The sequence below is a fragment of the Hyaena hyaena genome, unplaced genomic scaffold (assembly GCF_003009895.1).
Source record: "Hyaena hyaena isolate Hyena2069 unplaced genomic scaffold, ASM300989v1 scaffold_633, whole genome shotgun sequence".
Lineage (NCBI taxonomy): Eukaryota > Metazoa > Chordata > Mammalia > Carnivora > Hyaenidae > Hyaena > Hyaena hyaena.
In genome coordinates, this window is record NW_024081266.1 from 605,020 (window position 1) to 624,540 (window position 19,521).

General features: G+C 37.8%; 1 protein-coding gene and 1 long non-coding RNA gene across 2 annotated transcripts in view; one reads left to right on the forward strand and one right to left on the reverse strand.

Moving 5' to 3' along the window:
• Positions 1-459: 459 nt before the first annotated feature.
• Positions 460-19,521, reverse strand: part of LCA5 (lebercilin LCA5) — a 94,668-nt gene continuing 75,606 nt past the window's right edge. The window contains exons 6-11 of the mRNA XM_039216427.1: positions 17,915-18,052; positions 8,011-8,107; positions 7,153-7,295; positions 4,909-5,041; positions 2,288-3,184; positions 460-1,339 (exon numbers count right to left, since the gene is read on the reverse strand). Coding sequence (XP_039072358.1) covers positions 2,316-3,184; positions 4,909-5,041; positions 7,153-7,295; positions 8,011-8,107; positions 17,915-18,052 — 1,380 coding nt within the window. The 3' untranslated portion in view covers positions 460-1,339; positions 2,288-2,315. The remainder of the gene's footprint in view (positions 1,340-2,287; positions 3,185-4,908; positions 5,042-7,152; positions 7,296-8,010; positions 8,108-17,914; positions 18,053-19,521) is intronic.
• On the forward strand, positions 5,681-17,865 carry LOC120219607. Its single transcript, XR_005525325.1, has 3 exons — positions 5,681-5,770; positions 7,447-7,487; positions 17,647-17,865. It is a non-coding gene; the product is annotated as an uncharacterized LOC120219607 (long non-coding RNA).

The following is a 19,521-nucleotide window of genomic DNA, read 5'->3' on the forward strand; positions in this document are numbered from 1 at the left end:
TCCTTTCCCCTTTTCATAGGGCAGATCTGCATACTGTATCCTGCTAACATTCAACCAGGGATACCAGAAGGTGAGTACGTCTGATAGGAGATGGAGAAGAGGGTCAGAAAAAACAGCGAGTCGGCCATGAAATAAGTTTATGATTCAATTTAATCCTCCTTCTCCCCACCTTTTTTATATTATGAGCAATATATGCCATTAGGATAGCTATTAAGGGTGAAAGGATTAATTAAAACTATAATTATCTGATAAGACTAGCATACTGTCTAACCTGATTTAGGGCAAATTCATCTACTTCAATTAAAGATACTGGACAGAGCAGGGGGGAAAAGGTGAATAAAGAAATAAAAATTAACACTGCAGGTCCTGTTTCTACCATGAATTTCCTGAGTGACCTAAGGAATCATTCAAACAAAGAGCCATCACGTGTTTTTAGTTTTTATTAGTTAAGAGTTCGGAATACAAATAACAAATTTAACTTGACATTTAGGAAAAAAATGATTTACTCTGAGGTTTGTTCATAAAGAAAAACCTTTTCTATACATTTTAATCTCCAATCCTAATGCCTAAAACCATAATGCTTCTAAGTCTGTAACTTAATTTTAGGTTTAATTTTAATAACCCTGTCTTGTTATATCTGATGAAAGAGACTAGAAAACATTATGTAGGAAAAAAAGCAAGAGATTAATTAAAATGATCTCAATATAAAACTTTACTAAAAGGCTTTTTAAAAGCCTCTTAAAACAACCTAAAAATCTGAATACTTTTGGCAGAAAAATTAGCAGCTATGAACAAAATTAGCATTACATAATATTTTAACAAGAACTGCATTATGATAATGTGGTTTACGTATATTAGAATGATTTGCAACAAGCTTATTTATATCAGACATAAAATCTCTTTACTAAAACAATTTTTTAATGTAGTTTAGCACTTCTGGGAGATTGTTCCCAATCAATGACAGTAACACAATTTAAAAGATGATAGATAGCCAACCTTTTCATTAGAGACCTATCCAGGTAAGTCTCGCCAAATAGTTATGAAATTATATTCAATAATAAGCATTCATAAGAACCCAAGATAAAAACACTCTGGTCTCCTGATCTATCAGTATATATGCTTGGCATCAGAAATCATACTATTAGCAACATACTAAATTTTGGAGGAAAAAAAGCTTACTTCAGAAGAAGTGTCAATCTACATTTTCTTATGCTTCCCCTGACACAGTTTCCATCACTCTTCATTTTAACAGTGTTTTCTCCTTGGTTGGTGGTATATTACCGCTTCTTAAAGACCAATCATAGTCCAAGGTCATCAACTCCTCTGCAGCTGAAGGGAGCTACAAACAGCAAAAGACCAATGCATTTCAACAGAAAAACATCTATCCTACTTAGCAAGGCATAAGCCCCATCCCTAAAACATTTTTAACCCAAGCTTGCTTCACAATTAGTCTTACAAGTCCAACAGTATTACACTCTCATTGTCTATTTTTGGTTTTGACAGAAGTTCAAACCTTAAAGTATATATGAAAATTTCCAAGTTACATACTCTGGAAACATAATTGAGTTTCTGTATTCGAATGAAATCTCTTCAATTTTGTGTATTTGGGTAATAAAATCTCACACCTAGTCACTGATACAAAGAGTGTAGGAGAACAAGGAGAGGAATTTCTGATTACACTGTACCCAAGCCTCCGGGAGCCATGACAGGGGAATTACCCATGCAAACAGACAAATGTCTTCTGAATTCAACTAATAACTTCACACGGTTGTAGGTAAGTGATTTAAGGCAGCCTCTATGATGTCACTGCTCTGAGAGTAGCTCAACTCTGCCCTGTCAGAAAGAGACCCCTGCCCTGCCCACAGAGCACAAGGCTGCTAAGCAGCACCGGCTCCCCACTGTCTGGGAGCTACACTTCCTAACCCAGAGCCTCTCACCCTTAATTTCCACTCAACTACCAGGGGGAAGACTATATTTAGGTCAGTGAGGATATGACCAAAAATAAGTAAATAAATAAATAGGGAGAAAAATAGGAAATAAACTGAACTCCAATGGAGTAAAACTTCCTACAGATCGAAAGTCAAAACCAAGTACGATACGTCTCTATTTTTGGTTTCATTCAAAAGAGTCTCCTTCATTCTTGACAAACTAGCTATGTGGTGTGATAAGATCTACTTTTCATTTACACTGTATTTATCTACTAAAAATCATTCCTTAATAAGGACTTTAATATTAAAATTTCTAAATGTTTATAATAAATATGGTATTAAAATACTTTAATATTTACAATTGGGAAAAATGCATACTGTGGTTGGTCATCTCAGGACTACCTCTTCAATTTCATCTTCTACAGATTCTACTACTTTTACTGCTGGTTTACTGTTTGCATGTTTTAATCGATGTCTATTTGGATGAAAACTTCTTCCCTCGCTGAGGAAAAAGTCATCATTTTCATCACGTTCTCTATCCCTGCTGCTTTTATCCCCAGGGAGAAAACTGAGAGAGTCAAAGTCTCCTTTGCTGGCAGCCAGAGAATTTGGGTCACTGCTTTTTGAGGAAATGGTGCTGCTGCCACTGGCACCAAATAACTGTTCCATCAGATTAGCTTTTTTCTCTTTTCTTGTAATTAAATCTATACTGTCTTTACCAAGTTTCTCTATCGTGTTTCTTTGGAGATCCAAAAGGCCACTCTTTTGGCTAAATGGATTTGATGTTTTTACAAATGTTTTTTTTGCAAATGAAGGCACATAGCTGCCAAATGTAAGCTCATTTGGAGAGGCTAGGCTTCTAATATTTCCTGGATTCTGACCATCCCCTTTTGTAGCAAAGAGGCTGATGTCTTCCAAATGATGGCCATTAAACATGCTCTCCGAGGATTCAGGGAACATGTATGTTTTGGGGCTTCTCTCTGGGGAGTGCAGTTTTGATTCCAAATCAGGAAGAAATGGCAGAGGAGGGCATTTTAGATTCCGAGAATCTTCAAGTTCTCTGTTGATTTCATTCAGTTTAGCAAGTAGCATTTCTCTCTTCAACCTTTCTTCTTCCTCGTCTTCCAATTTATCAATATTTTGAATTCGGTACATTTCCATTTGGTATCTTCCAGTTTCCAATGCAGGCTTTTCTTCTCTCTCCAGCAAAGGTATCTTGTCTTTTTGCTTTTTAGCAAATTCTTCTCTTTCCCACTCTGTATGAAATCAAATTAAAAAAAATTGGATTACACAGCAGTCAATATTTTTAAGTAGGAAAACTCAGTTCTCATCTTTTACAAAAGTTATCAGCATAGTAAGGATGAACACTGTAAATTTCATTGCTACACATAATATTATGGAATTCAAAAAGAATATACTTAATGTGTACTGCACTTAAAATTCATGTTTATGGAAAGAATTTCGTTTTTCAGTTTAGAGGTAAGGAAGAAGGTTCTCTACTTTTTATACCTAATATAGTGCTATACACTGAGTGGAGAGTGATGGATGGATGGAGTGAGTTTATTTTAAAATTAAAAATAAACTGAAACTCTAGATGTTGTACCCTGAGAAGGACACAACATCATGTATATAGTATTCTGACTAAAGATACATTAAACTGAATCTAATTAAAACTTCACAGATAAACCTCAAATGAGGAATTCTTTTTCTGTAAATGGGTCTTTATTCATCATAAATGTTAATCTCACAAAATCTTTAGAGAAAGATGAAGAGATAGGAGGACGAAATGCAATTCATAATCCTATCATGGAGTAGAAAATGCTATTAAGGACAATACTGTGTCAACTGACAAAACTGTAATATGGACGGCAGATTAGAGAAATGTGTTGTATCAAAGTTAAATTTTCTAAAATTGAAAACTATACTGGAATGATGTAAGAAAATGTCTTTACTTTGGGATAATATACAGGGAAGTATTTTAAGGTATGGGCATGAGGTATACAACTTTTAGAAGCTTTAGTGCATGACATACATTCTCACTGGTTAGAGACCATTCCAAACTCCAGAAAAAAAAAAAAAAACAATAAAGATGAAAAGAAAGTATCAGTCTTCTGTTACTTTATCCTTTTTTTCAGTACCTAGACACAGCCGACCTACTACCTAATTTTCTATTCTAGACTTTAACATGTGAAAGGAAATCCCCCTTTGTGGATTAGCCAACAGTAATGTATCTTCTAATTTTCCTGTTACATTGTTCCAAATACACATACACACATATATATACACACACTAAATGAAGCAACAATTAGGTCATAATTTTATATTCCATTAACTTTAAGGGGAAAAAAGGGTTTCTCTGTAAGACTAACAAAATTTATGCAGAGGCTTAGCGTCAGGGATCGGATCCCTCTCAGCTATACATTTAAGATGTTTTATCCAGATGGAAATGAACTTATTCCTGAACTTCATTTTCAATATCTGAAACTATGTGAGTTGGTTTCCTAACCTTCCATACCAATGGTTGAACACATTAAAGATTTATTTTACAAACTAAAACCAAAGAAAATTTACAGGAATATATTCAGGATCTCACAACTCATTGATTTTAATGTTTGGGCTAGTCTTAAGGTCAAGCCAATAAAGTGCATTGTCTTTGGTTATCTCTTCATCTAGTTTTAGTTAATTTATACACAAAAATTTCCCCTTTCATTTGAATTCTACTTCATCTAAATTTTCTGAAGGTACTGTCCTTATTCCCTAACCCCAAATAGCAACTTAACATTTTTTTCCTTCCTTAGTAACTTTATTGAAATGTTTGTGATTCCTAAAAGACCACCCCCTAGCCCTGTATTAACCTCTTCTTATTCTGTACAACCAATTCTCTGTGCAGCTGGAAAACATTAGAATATTAGGGGATGCTAACCCTTTCTTTCCCAAAAGATGCTCATTCATCTCTTAACTGAACAAATTCTTTTCTTACCATCCTCTAGTTTCTCAACCTCCTGTTTTATAACATGGAGTTCTTGATCTTTCACAAATTTTTCTTCTCTTTTCACAACTGGGTGTAGCATCCCTGCTTCTTCATGCTCACCTCTCTCTTGCAATTCCAGGTCCTATTACATTTTTTTAAAAATGCAAGTTCACAGGTTGAAAGGCAGAAAAAGCCATTTAAATATCATAGATTTATCTACCATTAAGTATGATATCAACTAAGTTAGAAACTTAAGCAAATTTTAATTTAAAATGAAGCAGTAAATCACAAGTTACCACCCTTTGAAAGATGCTTCAAAGGCACACAAGATTATTTTTTAGTTAAAACTTTTCTAAAAAGTAGATATATCAGAACAAATATAACAGAATTGAAGCCAATACTCTACAAACAATTCTGAAGAGATATGTTTGAGAAGTATCCTTGCTTTGTGCATTTCACAACAAAATCTGATTAATTCAGTTAACCAGAAAAGGCTACTAACCACTGATGGAAGCCATGTGAGAAGGTGCTAAGCTATAATATAGGCAGTAGCAACTGCACTGAATCTTACAAGTTTACACTATATCCAAAGCCTCCAATACGTTTTATAATAAATAAATATTTAAATTTAAATAAATAAAATGTAAACCCATAATTACTTGTTCCTTATGGTCCCTTTCATATGTGTGTATAGTTTTTCTGAATAAAAGTAAAATACCTATTACTCAGTATAGCAGAGCATTGTCCCTAGTATCAGTTTCCTCTTCTTCCTTTCAGTTACAGAATCCCTGCAGTTTTAGCAGCCTCAGGGCTGCTCACCCAGAGACCACATTTGCTAACATCCCTTGGAGCTAAACAAGACCAAAGGGAGGTGAGTGAAAGTACAGATGCAACTTCCGATCTCATTTATGAAAACAAAAACTGCTCGCCCTCCACTTTGTTCCTCCTCCTCACAAGGGTGGTGAGCCAGTTCCAACCATACAAAAGAGGACTAGACTCTTTAAGATGCAAGAACAGTAAGACAAAGGATGATACCAAGGAATAAGCCTACTGGCCAATCCTGGACTGTGCACTGACCTTCAATCTATTAGAAAAGAAAGAAAATCTGTATCTTGGCTTGAGCCACTGTATTCGGGGTCTTTTTCCAACAGGAACTTATTGGTCGGTATTTAACATTCCCATTTGCTAAGACCCTTTAAAGTGGCAGGATCAGTCTTAAGAGCTTTATAAACTTTGTGATTAGTTATTACCACAATCCTGATGGGTAGCCCATCCACATTTTATACAATAGGAAACAGAAGCTCAAGGAAGTCATAACTAAAATGTGAGAACAAGAATTTAATTAAAAAACAGTGCTAAGACCAAGGCTGTACTCTTCACTCGATTAGGTTGCTGCTCCTCATGCTGAATCTTATACAGACCATTTTTAATCCTTTTAAAGTTAAGAATGAATTTCTATTCCACACTTTACCCTTTTCAAAAAGAAAACATGATCCAGTTTCAATGACAGTGAAAATATACAAAGAAAGGCATTTAGCGCACACAGCCAAAGAACCAAATCAGACCATTCTGTCTGTTTCATACCACAGGGAAAGAGCTCCACGTCACTGGAAAATTTACAGGGCACAAGAACACAGGAATGTATGAAATATGAATGAACCCTGGTATATTATTTTCTTTGGGATTTAAATTGTAAACAGAAAATACAGAACTCTCTTAGAGAAAAAAGAACTTTCTGGTATTCAGTATGTAAGTCCTTTTCAATGAAGGTCCAATATAGACTCCCCTGAATTTCACTCTAATTTAAATGGTCAGTTATATAAAGTCAAATTCCACTGCAATTATTTTGCTCAACATTTAATTAATCTATAAAATTCTCATATAATAGGAGACCAAAAAAATATGTAGACTAATTGTAAAAAATCACTTGAAAACTACTATAATTTGCTATTAAATATAAGAGCAAGGAGGAATTTGAGATTCTCTGGGTACATAAAAGGTGAGAAACTGTTATCTCCAATCCAGAAGGTACAACTAACCTTCCTGAAGCATAGGAAAGCTGCAATGAAAACAAAGAGTTGATCCAAAGGAATTTCATAAAATACATAGGTGTTACCTGTCTTTAAAAGACTACTTGCAAATATCACAGATATGGCACTAGCTTCATTGCTAACTTTTAAAACACTTGATAGTGTGTTTTTGGGAAAAACTTCAGACCTAGAGTTTAGTACCTAATCATGTTGCTAAACTCACCAAAGTAAGACGTTCAGGTTCTTCCCATTTGTTTTCATAACACATAACTGTTTGTGGTGTTATAGGAAATTCTTCCAGCTCGAAGTCGTCACTGGTTTGTACTCCTTTTGTACACTGGTCTATAAAATCACTTTGGCATGCAGCTACCATGAAAATTACAAAAGAATTTTTCTAATCATATTGAACAGTGCTAAGACATATGGAATTTAACTGGTATATGTTCACCATCTACATGAGATAATGCATGTTTTGCTCAGCTCTGTGCCTATCTACTATTACTGTTTTTGCTTCTAGGATTAACTGGCAATGATGTAACTTAAGGACAATTTAGACAGGTAAACCCTATTAAGCTTTTACAAAGTTTGTTTTTAACTTTCTGCAATTCAAAAGAGGAAAATTTATACTTTTGTTTAAAAAAAAGTAAAAAAATGCATAATGCTGAAGTATTATGTGTGAAATTAAATGACTGCTAGGATTTACTTTAAAATACTCTAGAAGTAGAAAAAAATAGATGAAATAAAGTTAGCAAAATATGTAACTATTAAAGCTATGTGATGCATAATAAAGGTTCACCATAATATAATCAATCTCCAGGTAGGAATATTCTTACATATTTTCATAAAAGTTTCAAAAGTAATTTAAAATTTTTTTATTATAATTTATGTAAAACATAATTTAACAACCTCAGGAAAAACTGAGAAAGTTGACAAGATTTCTGAAAATTAGCTACAAGGAAATTTAAGTTTACTTCGAAGAAGTTCTTTCCCCTTTGCCGGCCTTCTACTTCAGAATTATTTGATTTTATTATTAATAAGTGACAGCTACAATATGATTTTTCAACTATAATAGCCACTATACCATTTTTTCTTGATATAAATTCTTTTTCTTTCTTTGGAGAAGACTTTGGCAGACGATTAGAATATATATTTTTTATATCCAGCTCTCTCTCCTTTTCCTGAAAAGAAACCCATAATACAATTAAGGATGTAGAGTATCAATTTAAAATAAAACAAAAATTCTCACCTTGTCAACTGCTATTTTCCTTACCAAACTAGAATATATTATACCTAGTTCAATTTCCCTTCTTACCTACCAAACTATAGAAAGGAATGTCTATAGGACATCTAGGTTAGGGTAGAGCAACGATTCTCTTCAAGAAGTGCAATATGTACCGGCAACCAAAAAACAAAACAAGCATAAATAAGGCAAGAACATTTTCTACCTACTCCTACCTGATGGAGCTAGTACTATCTTTAAAATGTCTTTCAGACTTACCAACAGAGACCAAAATAATTTCGTGGGTTTCAAACCCACTTTCAAACATGGGTTTTGAATTGGTTAAAAATTAGATGCCTTAAAAAAACGTTTTTTAATGGGGCACCTTGGTGGCTCAGTCGGTTATGCGTCTGACTTCGGCTCAGGTCATTATCTCACTGTTCATGAGTTTGAGCCCCTCATGGTGCTCTGTACTTACAGCTCAGACCCTGGAGCCTGATTTGGATTCTGTGTCTCCCTCGCTCTCTGCCCCTCCCCCACTCGCACTCTGAATCTCAAAAATAAACACTAAAAAATTTTTTTTAATTTTTTAATGTTTATGTTTGAGAGAGAGAGAAAGCAAACAAGTTAGGGAGGGGCAGAGAGCGAAGGAGACAGAATCAAAGCAGGCTCCAGGCTCTGAGCTGTCAGCACAGAGCCCAACTGCAGGGCTCGAACCCACGAATCATAAAATCATTACCTAAGCCAAAGTCAGATGAGCCAAATGAGCCACCCAGGCACCCCAAAAACTAGACATTTTTCAAAAACACAGTGTTCTCTATCATTTTGGGACTATGGTTCTGAGAATTTGATTTAAAAAATGAAAACTCTATGTAAGATAATGAATAAAACATTCAACTTTGCACAAAACTTCCACCCATCAATGACCTCTGGATAGGATTAAGAACACCTTTAACAAAATTAAATAGTGTAAATACTTCCTACCAACACTGTGAAAATAAAGGGCATTATTTTAAACAACTTTATTTTTATCTTTATTTTTGAGAGAGAGAGAGAGAGAGTGTGTGTGTGCAAGAGAGGGAGGGCAGAAAGAAGAAGACACAGGATCTGAAGCAGGCTCCAGGCTCTGAGCTGTCAGCACAGAACCCAATGTGGGGCTCAAACTTATGAACCATGAGATCATGACCTGAGCCAAAGACAGATGCTTAACTGACTAAACCACCCAGGCGCCCCTGAAACAACTGTTAAAATAATCATAGGGTTATCTGAGGAAGAACACTGGATTATTCGACCATGCAACAGAGAAAAAATCCAATTCCCATAATTTTCTTCTCGGATTTCATAACATTTCAGTTATATCATTCCTATTAGGACTCAATGTTTCACTTTCAGCATGTGTTATACTGATTATATTACCAAAACTTTCCCTTAAAAGTACCAAAGAGACATCACGCCTCGGTGGCTCAGTCAGCTGGGTGGCCGACTTCGGCTCAGGCCATGATCTCACAGTTTGTGGGTTCGAGCCCCGCATCCGGCTCTGTGCTGACAGCCAGCTCAGAGCCTGGAGCCTGTTTCAGATTCTGTGTCTCCCTCTCTCTCTGGCCCTCCCCTGCTTACGCTGTCTCTCTCTCTCAGAAATAAAAAAAACATTAAAAAAAAATTTTAAGTACCAAAGAGAATATCAGAATTTTGTAAATCACATTGTACCAACTTACAAATATGCTTTAAAATGGTGAGTTTTCAACCAACATATATTATAAATTAAGTAAAGACCTTAAATTTTTTTTTTCCCATTAATCAGTACAGGCGCACAGGCGCCTGTACATGCATGCCTGGGGAAGAGAGAGGGTGAGAGAGACTCTCAAGCAGGGCACAGAGCTTGGAGCCCGAGGTGGGGCTCAATCCCATGAGACATAGTATCATTACCTGAGCTGAAATTAAGAGTTGAGCGTTCGAGGGGTACGTTCAAGGCATCTGGGTGGCTCAGTTGGTTAAGCATCTGACTTCAGCTCCAGTCATGATCTCACGGCTCATGGGTTTGAGCCCAGTCTCTGTGCTGACAGCTCAGAGCCTGGAGCCTGCTTCAGATTCTGTGTCTCCCTCTCTCTCTGTCCCTCCTCAACTTGCACTCTCTCTCCTCTCAAAACTAAACAAACATTAAAAAATTTTTTTTAAAAAAAGAGTTGAATCCTCAATTGACTGAGCCATCCAGGTGCCTGGGTGAAAATTACATTGTACCAATTTACAAATTAAATACAGGTCTTAAACATTTTCTAAAGTTTTTTTTTTATATGGAGGGGGGCATGCACAAGCAGGGCAGGGGCAGAGAGAAGGAAATAGGATCCAAAGCAGGCTCCACACTGACAGCAGAGAGCCCGATGCAGGACCTGAACCCACAAACTGCGAGATCATGACCTGAAGTCAGATGCTTAATCAATTAAGCCACTCAGGTGCTCCACAAAGAGGAGTAAGTGTTTTAAAATGGTGAGGTTTTTTTTTTAAAAATATAATTTATTGTCAAATTGGCTAACACACAGTGTGTAAAGTGTGCTCTTGGATATTGGGGTAAATTCCCTTGGTTCATCGCTTACACTATAACACCCAGTGCTCATCCCAACAAGTGCCCCCTCTTCAATGTCCATTACCCATTTTCCTCTCTCCCCCACATCCCCCATCTACCCTCAGTTTGTTCTCTGTATTTCAGAGTCTCTTGTGGTCTGCCTCCCTCCCTCTCTATTTGTAACTATCTTTTCCCCTTCCCTTCCCCCATGGTCTTCTGGTAAGTTTTTCAAGATCCACAAATGAGTGAAAACATAGATCTGTCTTTCTCTGACTGACTTATTTTACTCAGCATAATACCTTCCAGTTCCATCCATGTTGCTGCAAATGGCATGATTTCATTCTTTCCCATTGCCAAGCAGTATTCCATTGTATATATAAGCCACATCTTCTTTATCAATTCATCAGTTGATAGACATTTAGGCTCTTTACATAATTTGGCTATTGTTGAAAGCACTGCTGGGGTGCCTGTGTGGCTCAGTTGGTTAAGCGTCCAACTTCAGCTCAGGTCATGATCTCACGGTTTGTGGGTTCGAGCCCCACATCGGGCTCTGTGCTGACTGCCAGCTCAGAGCCTGGAGCCTGTTTCAGTCTGTGACTACCTCTCTCTCTGACCCTCCCCTGCTCACGCTGCCTCTCTCTCTCTCTGAAATAAATAAAACATTAAAAAATTAAAAAAATAAAGTGCTGCTATAAACATTGGGGTACATGTGCCCCTGTGAATTAGCATTCCTGTATCCCTTGGATAAATTCCTAGTAGTGCAATTGCTGGGTCATAGGGTAGCTCTACTTTTAATTTTTAGAGGAATCCCACAGTTTTCCAGAGCAAGTGCACCAGTTTGCATTCCCACCAATAGTGAAAGAGGGTTCTTTTTTTCTCCACATCCTCACCAGCATCTGTAGTTTCCTGAGTTGTTCATTTTAGCCACTCTGACTGGTGTGAGGTGTCAGAGTGAGAGGTATCTCAGTGCGGTATTGATTTGTATTTCCCTGATGATGAGTGACATTAAGCATCATTTAATATGTCTGTTTGCCATCTGGATGTCTTCTTTGGAAAAGTGTCTGTTCATGTCTTCTGCCCATTTCTTCACTGGATTACTTGATTTTTGGGTGTGAGTTTGGTAAGTTCTTTATAGATTTTGGATACCAACCCTTTATCTGATATGTCATTTGCAAATATCTTTTCCCATTCATCAGATGCCTTTTAGCTTTGTTGATTGTTTCTTTTGCAGTGCGTTAAGCTTTTTATCTTGATGAGGTTCCTTCCAATAGTTCATTTTTGCTTTTAATTCCCTTGTCTCTGGAGCAGTGTCAAGTAAGAAACTGCTGCAGCTGAGGTCAAATAGGTTGTTGTCTGCTTTCTCCTCTAAGGTTTTGATGGTTTCCTGTCTCACATTTAGGTCTTTTGAGTTTATTCTTATGTATGGTGTAAGAAAGTGGTGCAGTTTCATTCTTCTGCATGTTGCTGTCCAGTTCTCCCAGCACAATTTACTAAAGAGACTGTCTTTTTCCATTGGATACTGTTTCCTGCTTTGTCAAAGATTAGTTGGCCATACATTTGTGAGTCCAATTCTGAGTTCTCTATTCTATTCCATTGGTCTATATGTCTGTTTTTGTGCCAATACCATACTGTCTTGATGACTACAGCTTTGTAGTAGAGGCTAAAGTCTGGGATTGTGATGCCTCCCGCTTTGGTTTTCTTCAATATTACTTTGGCTATTTGGGGTCTTTTGTGGTTCCATACAAATTTTATGATTGTTTGTTCTAGTTTTGAGAAGAATGCTGGTGCAATTTTGACTGGGATTGCATTAAATGTGTAGATTAATTTGGGTAGTATTGACATTTTAACAATATTTATTCTTCTGATCCAGGAGCATGGAATGTTTTTCCATTTCTTTGTGTCTTCTTCAATTTCTTTCATAAGTTTTCTATAGTTTTCAGCATACAGATCTCTTATATCTTTGGTTTATTTCTAGGTATTTTATGGTTTTTGTGCAATTGTAAATGAGATCATTTTATTTCTCTTTTGTTCCTTCATTATTGGTGTATAGAAATGCAACTGATTTCTGTACATTGATTTTGTACCCTGTGACGTGGCTGAATTCATGTATCAATTCTAGCAGCCTTTTGGTGGAGTCTTTCAGGTTTTACATGTAGAATATCACATCGTCTGCAAAAAGTCAAAGTTTGACGACTTCTTTGCTGACTTGGATGCCTTTTATTTCCTTTTGTTGTCTGATTGCTGAGGCTAAGACTTCTAACACTATGTTAAACAACAGTGATGAGAGTGGACATCTTGCCATGTTCCTGATCTCAGGGGGAAAGCTCTCAGTTTCTCCCCACTGAGGATGATACTAGCTGTGGGCTCTTCATATATGGCTTTTATGATGTTTAGGTATGTTCCTTTTATCCTGACTTTCTTGAGGGTTTTTGATAAGAAAGATGCTTTATTTTGTTAAAGCATTTTCTCCAACTACTGACAGGATCATATGGTTCTTATCCTTTATTAGTGTGATGTATCACATTAATTGATTTAAGGATATTGAACCATCTCTGTAGCCCAGGAATTAATCCTACTTGATCATGGTGAAAAATTATTTATAGGCTGTTGAATTTGATTTCCTAGTATCTTGTTAGGAATTTCTGCATCCATGTTCATCAGGGATATTGGCCTATAATTCTTTTTTCTGTCTGGTTTGGGAATCATGGTAATGCTGGCTTCATATAACGAGTCTGAAAGTTTTCCTTCCACTTCTATTTTTTGGAACAGCTTGAGAAGGATAGGTATTATCTCTGCTTTAAATGTCTGGTAGAGTTCCCCTGGGAAACCATCTGGCCCAGGGCTCTTATTGTTGGGAGATCTTTGATAACTGATTCAATTTCTTCGCTGAAGAAATTTCTTCAATTTCCTCAATTGTCTGTTCCAATTTTCTATTTCTTCTCATTTGAGTTTCGAGGGTGTGTAGATGTCTAGGAATTTGTCCATTTCTTTCAGCTTGGTCAGTTTCTTGGCATATAATTTTTCATAGTATTCTCTGATAATTCCTTGTATTTCTGAGGGACTGGCTGTGATAAATCCATTTTCCTTCATCTTATCTATTTGGTTCATCTCTTCTTTTTGAGAAGTCTGCTAGGAGCTTATCAACTTTGTTAATTTTTTTTTAAAAAACCAGCTCTCAATTTCATTGATCTGTTCTACTGATTTTTGTTTTGTTTTTCAAATAGTTTATTGTCAAGTTGGTTAACATATAACACCCAGTGCTCATCCCCACAAGTGCCCTCCTCCATGCCCATCTCCCCCCTCCTCCCTACATCCATCAGACCTCAGTTTTTGTCAGCATTCAAGAGTCTCTCATGGTTTGCTTCTCTCCCTTTCCCCCACCATTTCCCACCTTCTTCTCCCCCATGGTCCTCCGTTAAGTTCCTCCTATACGTGCAAACATATGATATTTGTCCTTCTCTGCCTGACTTATTTCGCTCAGCATAACACCCTCAAGGTCCATCCATGTTGCTACACATGGCCAGATTTTATTGTTTCTCATTGTCATGTAGTATTCCATCGTATAGATAAACCACATCTTCTTGATCCATTCGTCCGCTGATGGACACTTAGGCTCTTTCCATGTTTTACCTATTGTTGAGAGTGCTGCTATGAACTGTTCTACTGATTTTTGGATTCTATATTGTTTCTTTCTGCTCTGACCTTTATTATTTCTCTTCTTTTGCTGGCCTTGGGGTTTCTTTGTTGTTCTCCTTCTGGTTCCTTTAAGTGTGTTATTAGATTTTGTATTTGGGATTTTTCTTGTTTGAGATAGGCCGGATTGCAATGTATTTTCCTCTCAGGATTGCCTTTGCTGCATCCCAAAGCGTTTGAACTGTTGTGTTTTCATTTTCATTTGACTCCATATATTTTTTTAATGTTTTCCTTAATTGCCTGGTTGACCCATTCATTCTTTAATAGGATGTTCTTTAATCTCCAAGCATTTGGAGGTTTTCCAAACTTTTTCTTGTGTTTGATTTCAAGTTTTATAGCACTGTGATCTGAAAGAGTGCATATTATGATCACAATTCTTTTATACTTACTGAGGGCTGTTTTGTGACCCAGTATGTGATCTATCTTGGAGAATTTTCCAAGTGCAGTCGAGAAGAATGTGTATTCTGCTGCTGTAGGATCGAAAGTTCTGAATATACCTGTCAAGTCCATCTGGTCCAGTGTATCATTCAGGGCCATTGTCTCTACTGATTTTCTGTCTGGATGATCTGTCCGTTGCTGTATTAAAGTCCCCTGCAATTATCACATTCTTATCAATAAGATTGCTTATGTTTGTGGTTGTTTTATATATTTGGGTGCTCCTGAATCTATGCATAAACATTTATAATTGTTACCTCTTCTTGATGGATAGACTCCGTAATTATTATAATGCCCTTCTTCATCTCTTTTTATAGCCTTTAAAATCTAGTTTATCTGATAGAAGTATGGCTACTTCAGCTTTCTTTTGACTTCCAGTAGCACGATAGATAGTTCTCCATCCCCTCACTTTCAATCTGAAGGTGTCCTGTGGTCTACAATGGGTCTCCTGTAGACAGCAAATAGATGGGTCTTGTTTTTTTTTTTATCCATTCTGATACCCCACGTCTTTTGATTGGAGCATTTAGTCCATTTACATTCAGTATTATTAATGAGAGATATGGATTTAGAGTCATTGTGTTATCTAGGTTTCATGCTTGTAGTGATGTCTCTGGTCTTTTGCAACATTCCACTCACAGAGTCCTCCTTAGGATCTCTTGTAGGGCTGAGTAAGAGATAATAAATTCCTTCAGTTTTTGTTTGCGAGAGCTTTTATCTCTTCTTCTACTGAATGGCAGGCTTGCTGGATAAAGAACTCTTGGCTGTATATTTTTCCTATTTAGCACACTGAAAATTTCCTGCCACTCCATACTGGCCCGCCAAGTTTCAGTGGACACACAACCCTTGCAGGTTGAGGCCCATTTGTCCCTAGCTGTTTTCAGAATTCTCTCTTTATCTTTGTATTTTGCCAGTTTCACTATGATAATTTGCGCAGAAAATCGATTCAAGTTACGTCTGAAGGGAGTTCTCTGTGCTTCCTGGATTTCAATTTCTGTTTCCTCCCGAGATTGGGGAAGTTCTCAGCTATGATTTGTTCAAGTACACCTTTCACCCCTTTCTCTCTCTCCTTCTTATAGAACTCCTATGATACGGATATTATTCCGTTTCATTGAATCACTTATTTCTCTAACTCTCCCCTTGTGGTCTGGAATTTTTTTTAGCTCTTATCCTCAGCTTCATCTTTTTCCATAATTTTATCTTCCATTTCACTTATTCTCCCCTCTGCCTCTTCAATCCTCGCTGTTATTGCCTTTAATTGCTGGGCTTAAAAAAGCATAGAAGACAGCAGAGAATCTATTGCAGAGCTCAAGGAACTAAGAAATAGTCTTGATGGAAAAAACGCTGTAAATAAGGTGCAAAATCAACTAATCTTATTACTATTATTCTAAATTCTTATTTAGTTACATTGTTTACATCTGTTTTGTTCAATTCTTTAGCTGTCATTTCTTCCTGGAATTTCTTTTGAGGAGAATTCTTCCATTTGGTCATTTTGGCTAGTTTTCTGTCCCTTATGTGTTCTAAAAGCTTGTTATGACTGAACCTGTGAGCACTACTATATGAAAGAGGAGTAATACACTGCCCAGGACCTGGCATTCAGGAGGTGTTTTTTTGGAGTGTGTTACATGTTCTCTGTTGTTGTGACTCTGGTTGCTTTGTCTCTCTACTCCTAGTGATGTTTTGGACCCTCCACCAGGTATGCTTTGATTTGTTCATTGAAGTAGCCCTAGAAAAGGAAACAAAGAAACAAAACAAAAAACGGGGAAAAAAACACCCAAAACACTAGCTACAAGAAAACAACGGGGTGGTGATGTTGTTGAAGGTAGAGGCCTTGTCCCATACAAAGAGATGACATGGGTGGAGAAAAAGAAAACTGATGATGAGGAAAAGAAACTACCTAGAAAGGTGGGGGTGGGGGGAATAAAGGAGATATAGAACAGGTATTAAGGAGAATAGATTAAATAAGTCTGCATACCAACAACCAGAATAACCAGACTAGAAGTAGGAAGATGTAAGAAGGAGAAAAGGAAGGAAAAAAAAATACATATATATATTTATATTAAGAATTGTCCAAGAATAAAATCAGAAAATGCAAAAACAATAGGTGCTTGGAAACAGTTGCAGTGCTGGTCTGGAGGAGGGCTGTCTGGTTTGTAAGCATCAATCCTGCTCCAGTAGATACCTAGTTACCAGGTGTGGAGGGGCATCATTTGGTGTAGGTGGGTCCCGTCTCCACTGTGGCCCCTTGTCAGTTCCCTGAGGACCCACGTTGTCAATGATGGGTAGAAAAATGGCAACACCCCAGTCTCTCTTCCACAGACAGAGTGTCCCACATCACTCTGTTCAGGTTGTCCTTGCAGTGCCACAGGCGTGAACGAAGTGGTTTGTCCCACTTTGCTGACTCCTGCACCTCCCTAGCACTAGGCTGGAATTTAAACCCCAGTGTCTTAAAGGGTTCCTCCCTGTGTGGCCCGATTCTGGGGAAGTACTGCTCTGTGCCGCTGATATATGGTCTCTGGCTGGTGAACGCAGGCAGTCTTTGTCCTTGAAGTGGCTATATACCTTCTTCCCACAGCATTCCAGGGAAGGGACTGCCTTCTCCCATTGCGGACTGTGCCTCTGAACTAGTTAAGGTGCCTGGGGCGGGCTGCACTCCTCCCCAGGTGCACAAACTGGGCAGTTGGCCCCAGTCTGGAGAAAGCTCTGCAGTTAGAGATTGGATCCTTCTCCATCCCCGGTCCATGGTTTTTTTCTTGTCCAGATACAGTCCTACACTTCCTCAGACTCTCTCTCTTCCCTTTGTCTCTCCACAGGAGATCTCTCCCATCCATGTCTACACGACCCGTTTTATTTCTCCCAGTTCACAATCATGCACCTATGGCCTGCCAGGTTGTCCCCCTGGGTCCCCAGAGTCTTTGACACTCTGCACCCCGACTCTTGGAATTCCAAGCCTTTCGGCCTCAACACTGCCATGTTTGAGGGATGAGGGAACTTTGGGTCCCCCTACTTCTCCACTATGTTGGATCTCCTAAAATGCTGAGTTTTCAATATATTATATATTTAAATTAAATAAATACTTACTTTTAATTTGTGATACAGTTGTTGAAGCTCCTTTTGAAGAACTTTATTCTCATCATGAGCCTCATATGCCCTTTTCCTTTCAGCAAGCAACTGTCGCTGGAAACTGTTGGTACTCAGCTCAAGGTTTTTGGATAGTTCCTATGATGTGTATATAAACATATAAAAAATAGTGCCTGAAAATAACTGAAGAGTAAGACACCGCACTTAGCACTAAAATAATGTTTCTAGTGGTACTAAACAAGACCTATGAATTGGGCTGGACTTAGTATTCATGAACATAAAGTAACTGGAAAACAGATCTACCAACAATTTAAGTAAAGTACTTTAACTGTTAGTCCTTTTTTTGCTTTTCACAATGATTTATAAATAAATTCTTAAGCATTTTCCTAAAGCATACAGGAATAGTCATTTAAGTTAGTTGCAAATTCAGCCGAAGATATGATGAGAAACATGGACTTTTGGGAATCAGAGTTTGGGCAAATATATACAGCTGCATAAAATTACACAGCACTTTTCAAGGTGCAGAAATTACCTTGTAAATTATTTCTAGATAAAATAATAGTCATTTCCATGGTCTTCAAACATTTTCCATAAAGTTGGCGAAAAAATTTAGGTTAAAATATTTTTTTTTTAATTTTTAATGTTTTTTATTTATTTTTGAGAGAGAGAGAGAGTGCACGAGAGAGTCAGAGAGAGAGAGAGATACAGAATCCGAAGCAGGCTCCCGGCTCTGAGCTAGCTGTCAGTACAGATCCCGACACGGGGCTCGAACCCATGAACCGTGAGATCATGACCCGAGCTGAAGTCGGACGCCTAGACGACTGAGCCACCCAGGCACCCCTAAAATATTTTCTTTTAGGTGACATCAACATCATGGTGGTATGAGCCATTCCTCTTTTCTCCACCTTTCAATTTACAGCTAATCAGATCCACAAAGCAAGCATCCATAACTGAACCGAAGCACTTCTTTACAGCACACCAGGATACCCAAGACAGTCATCCATCTCTGCGCCTGAAAGTGGGTGGAATGCACATCAGAGGAGGCTGTGCAGCCACGGCCAGTGGTGCAGGTGGCAGAGTTGGTGGCTGGCACATATGACCTTCCGGCCAGAGGCAGTGGGTAAAGGTGGTAGGTGGTGATCTGCCTGGCCACACGTGCTGCAGTTGGAGGGGCTCTGTCTCTGAGGAGAGACCACAATGCCTGTGAGGAGGGAAAGGAAAGGGAAGGTGGCAAAGAGAACTGAAAGAATGCTGTTTCCTGCTGAATGCCCCAGGAGAGATCATCTGTGAACCTCTGGGAAATACCCCCTCAACTCGAGGATCCCCTACTGGCAATGGGCACAGCCAAAGCATCAGGTGGTAAGCACACACTTCCCTCCACTCTGTCACCACACTTTTTCTTTCCAGTCTGCCAGCTGTTTTTTTTTAATTGTATGTATTTTTTCATATGCCTTTTATTTGAAAGCCCCTGATTTTCTCAGTACTGTTATATATATAGATTTTCTAGTCCCTAGGGATGGCTTAAAATCTTTAAATTTTTTTTAATGTTTATATTTGAGAAAGAGAGAGAGGGAGACAGAATCCAAAGCAAGGCCCAGGCTCTGAGC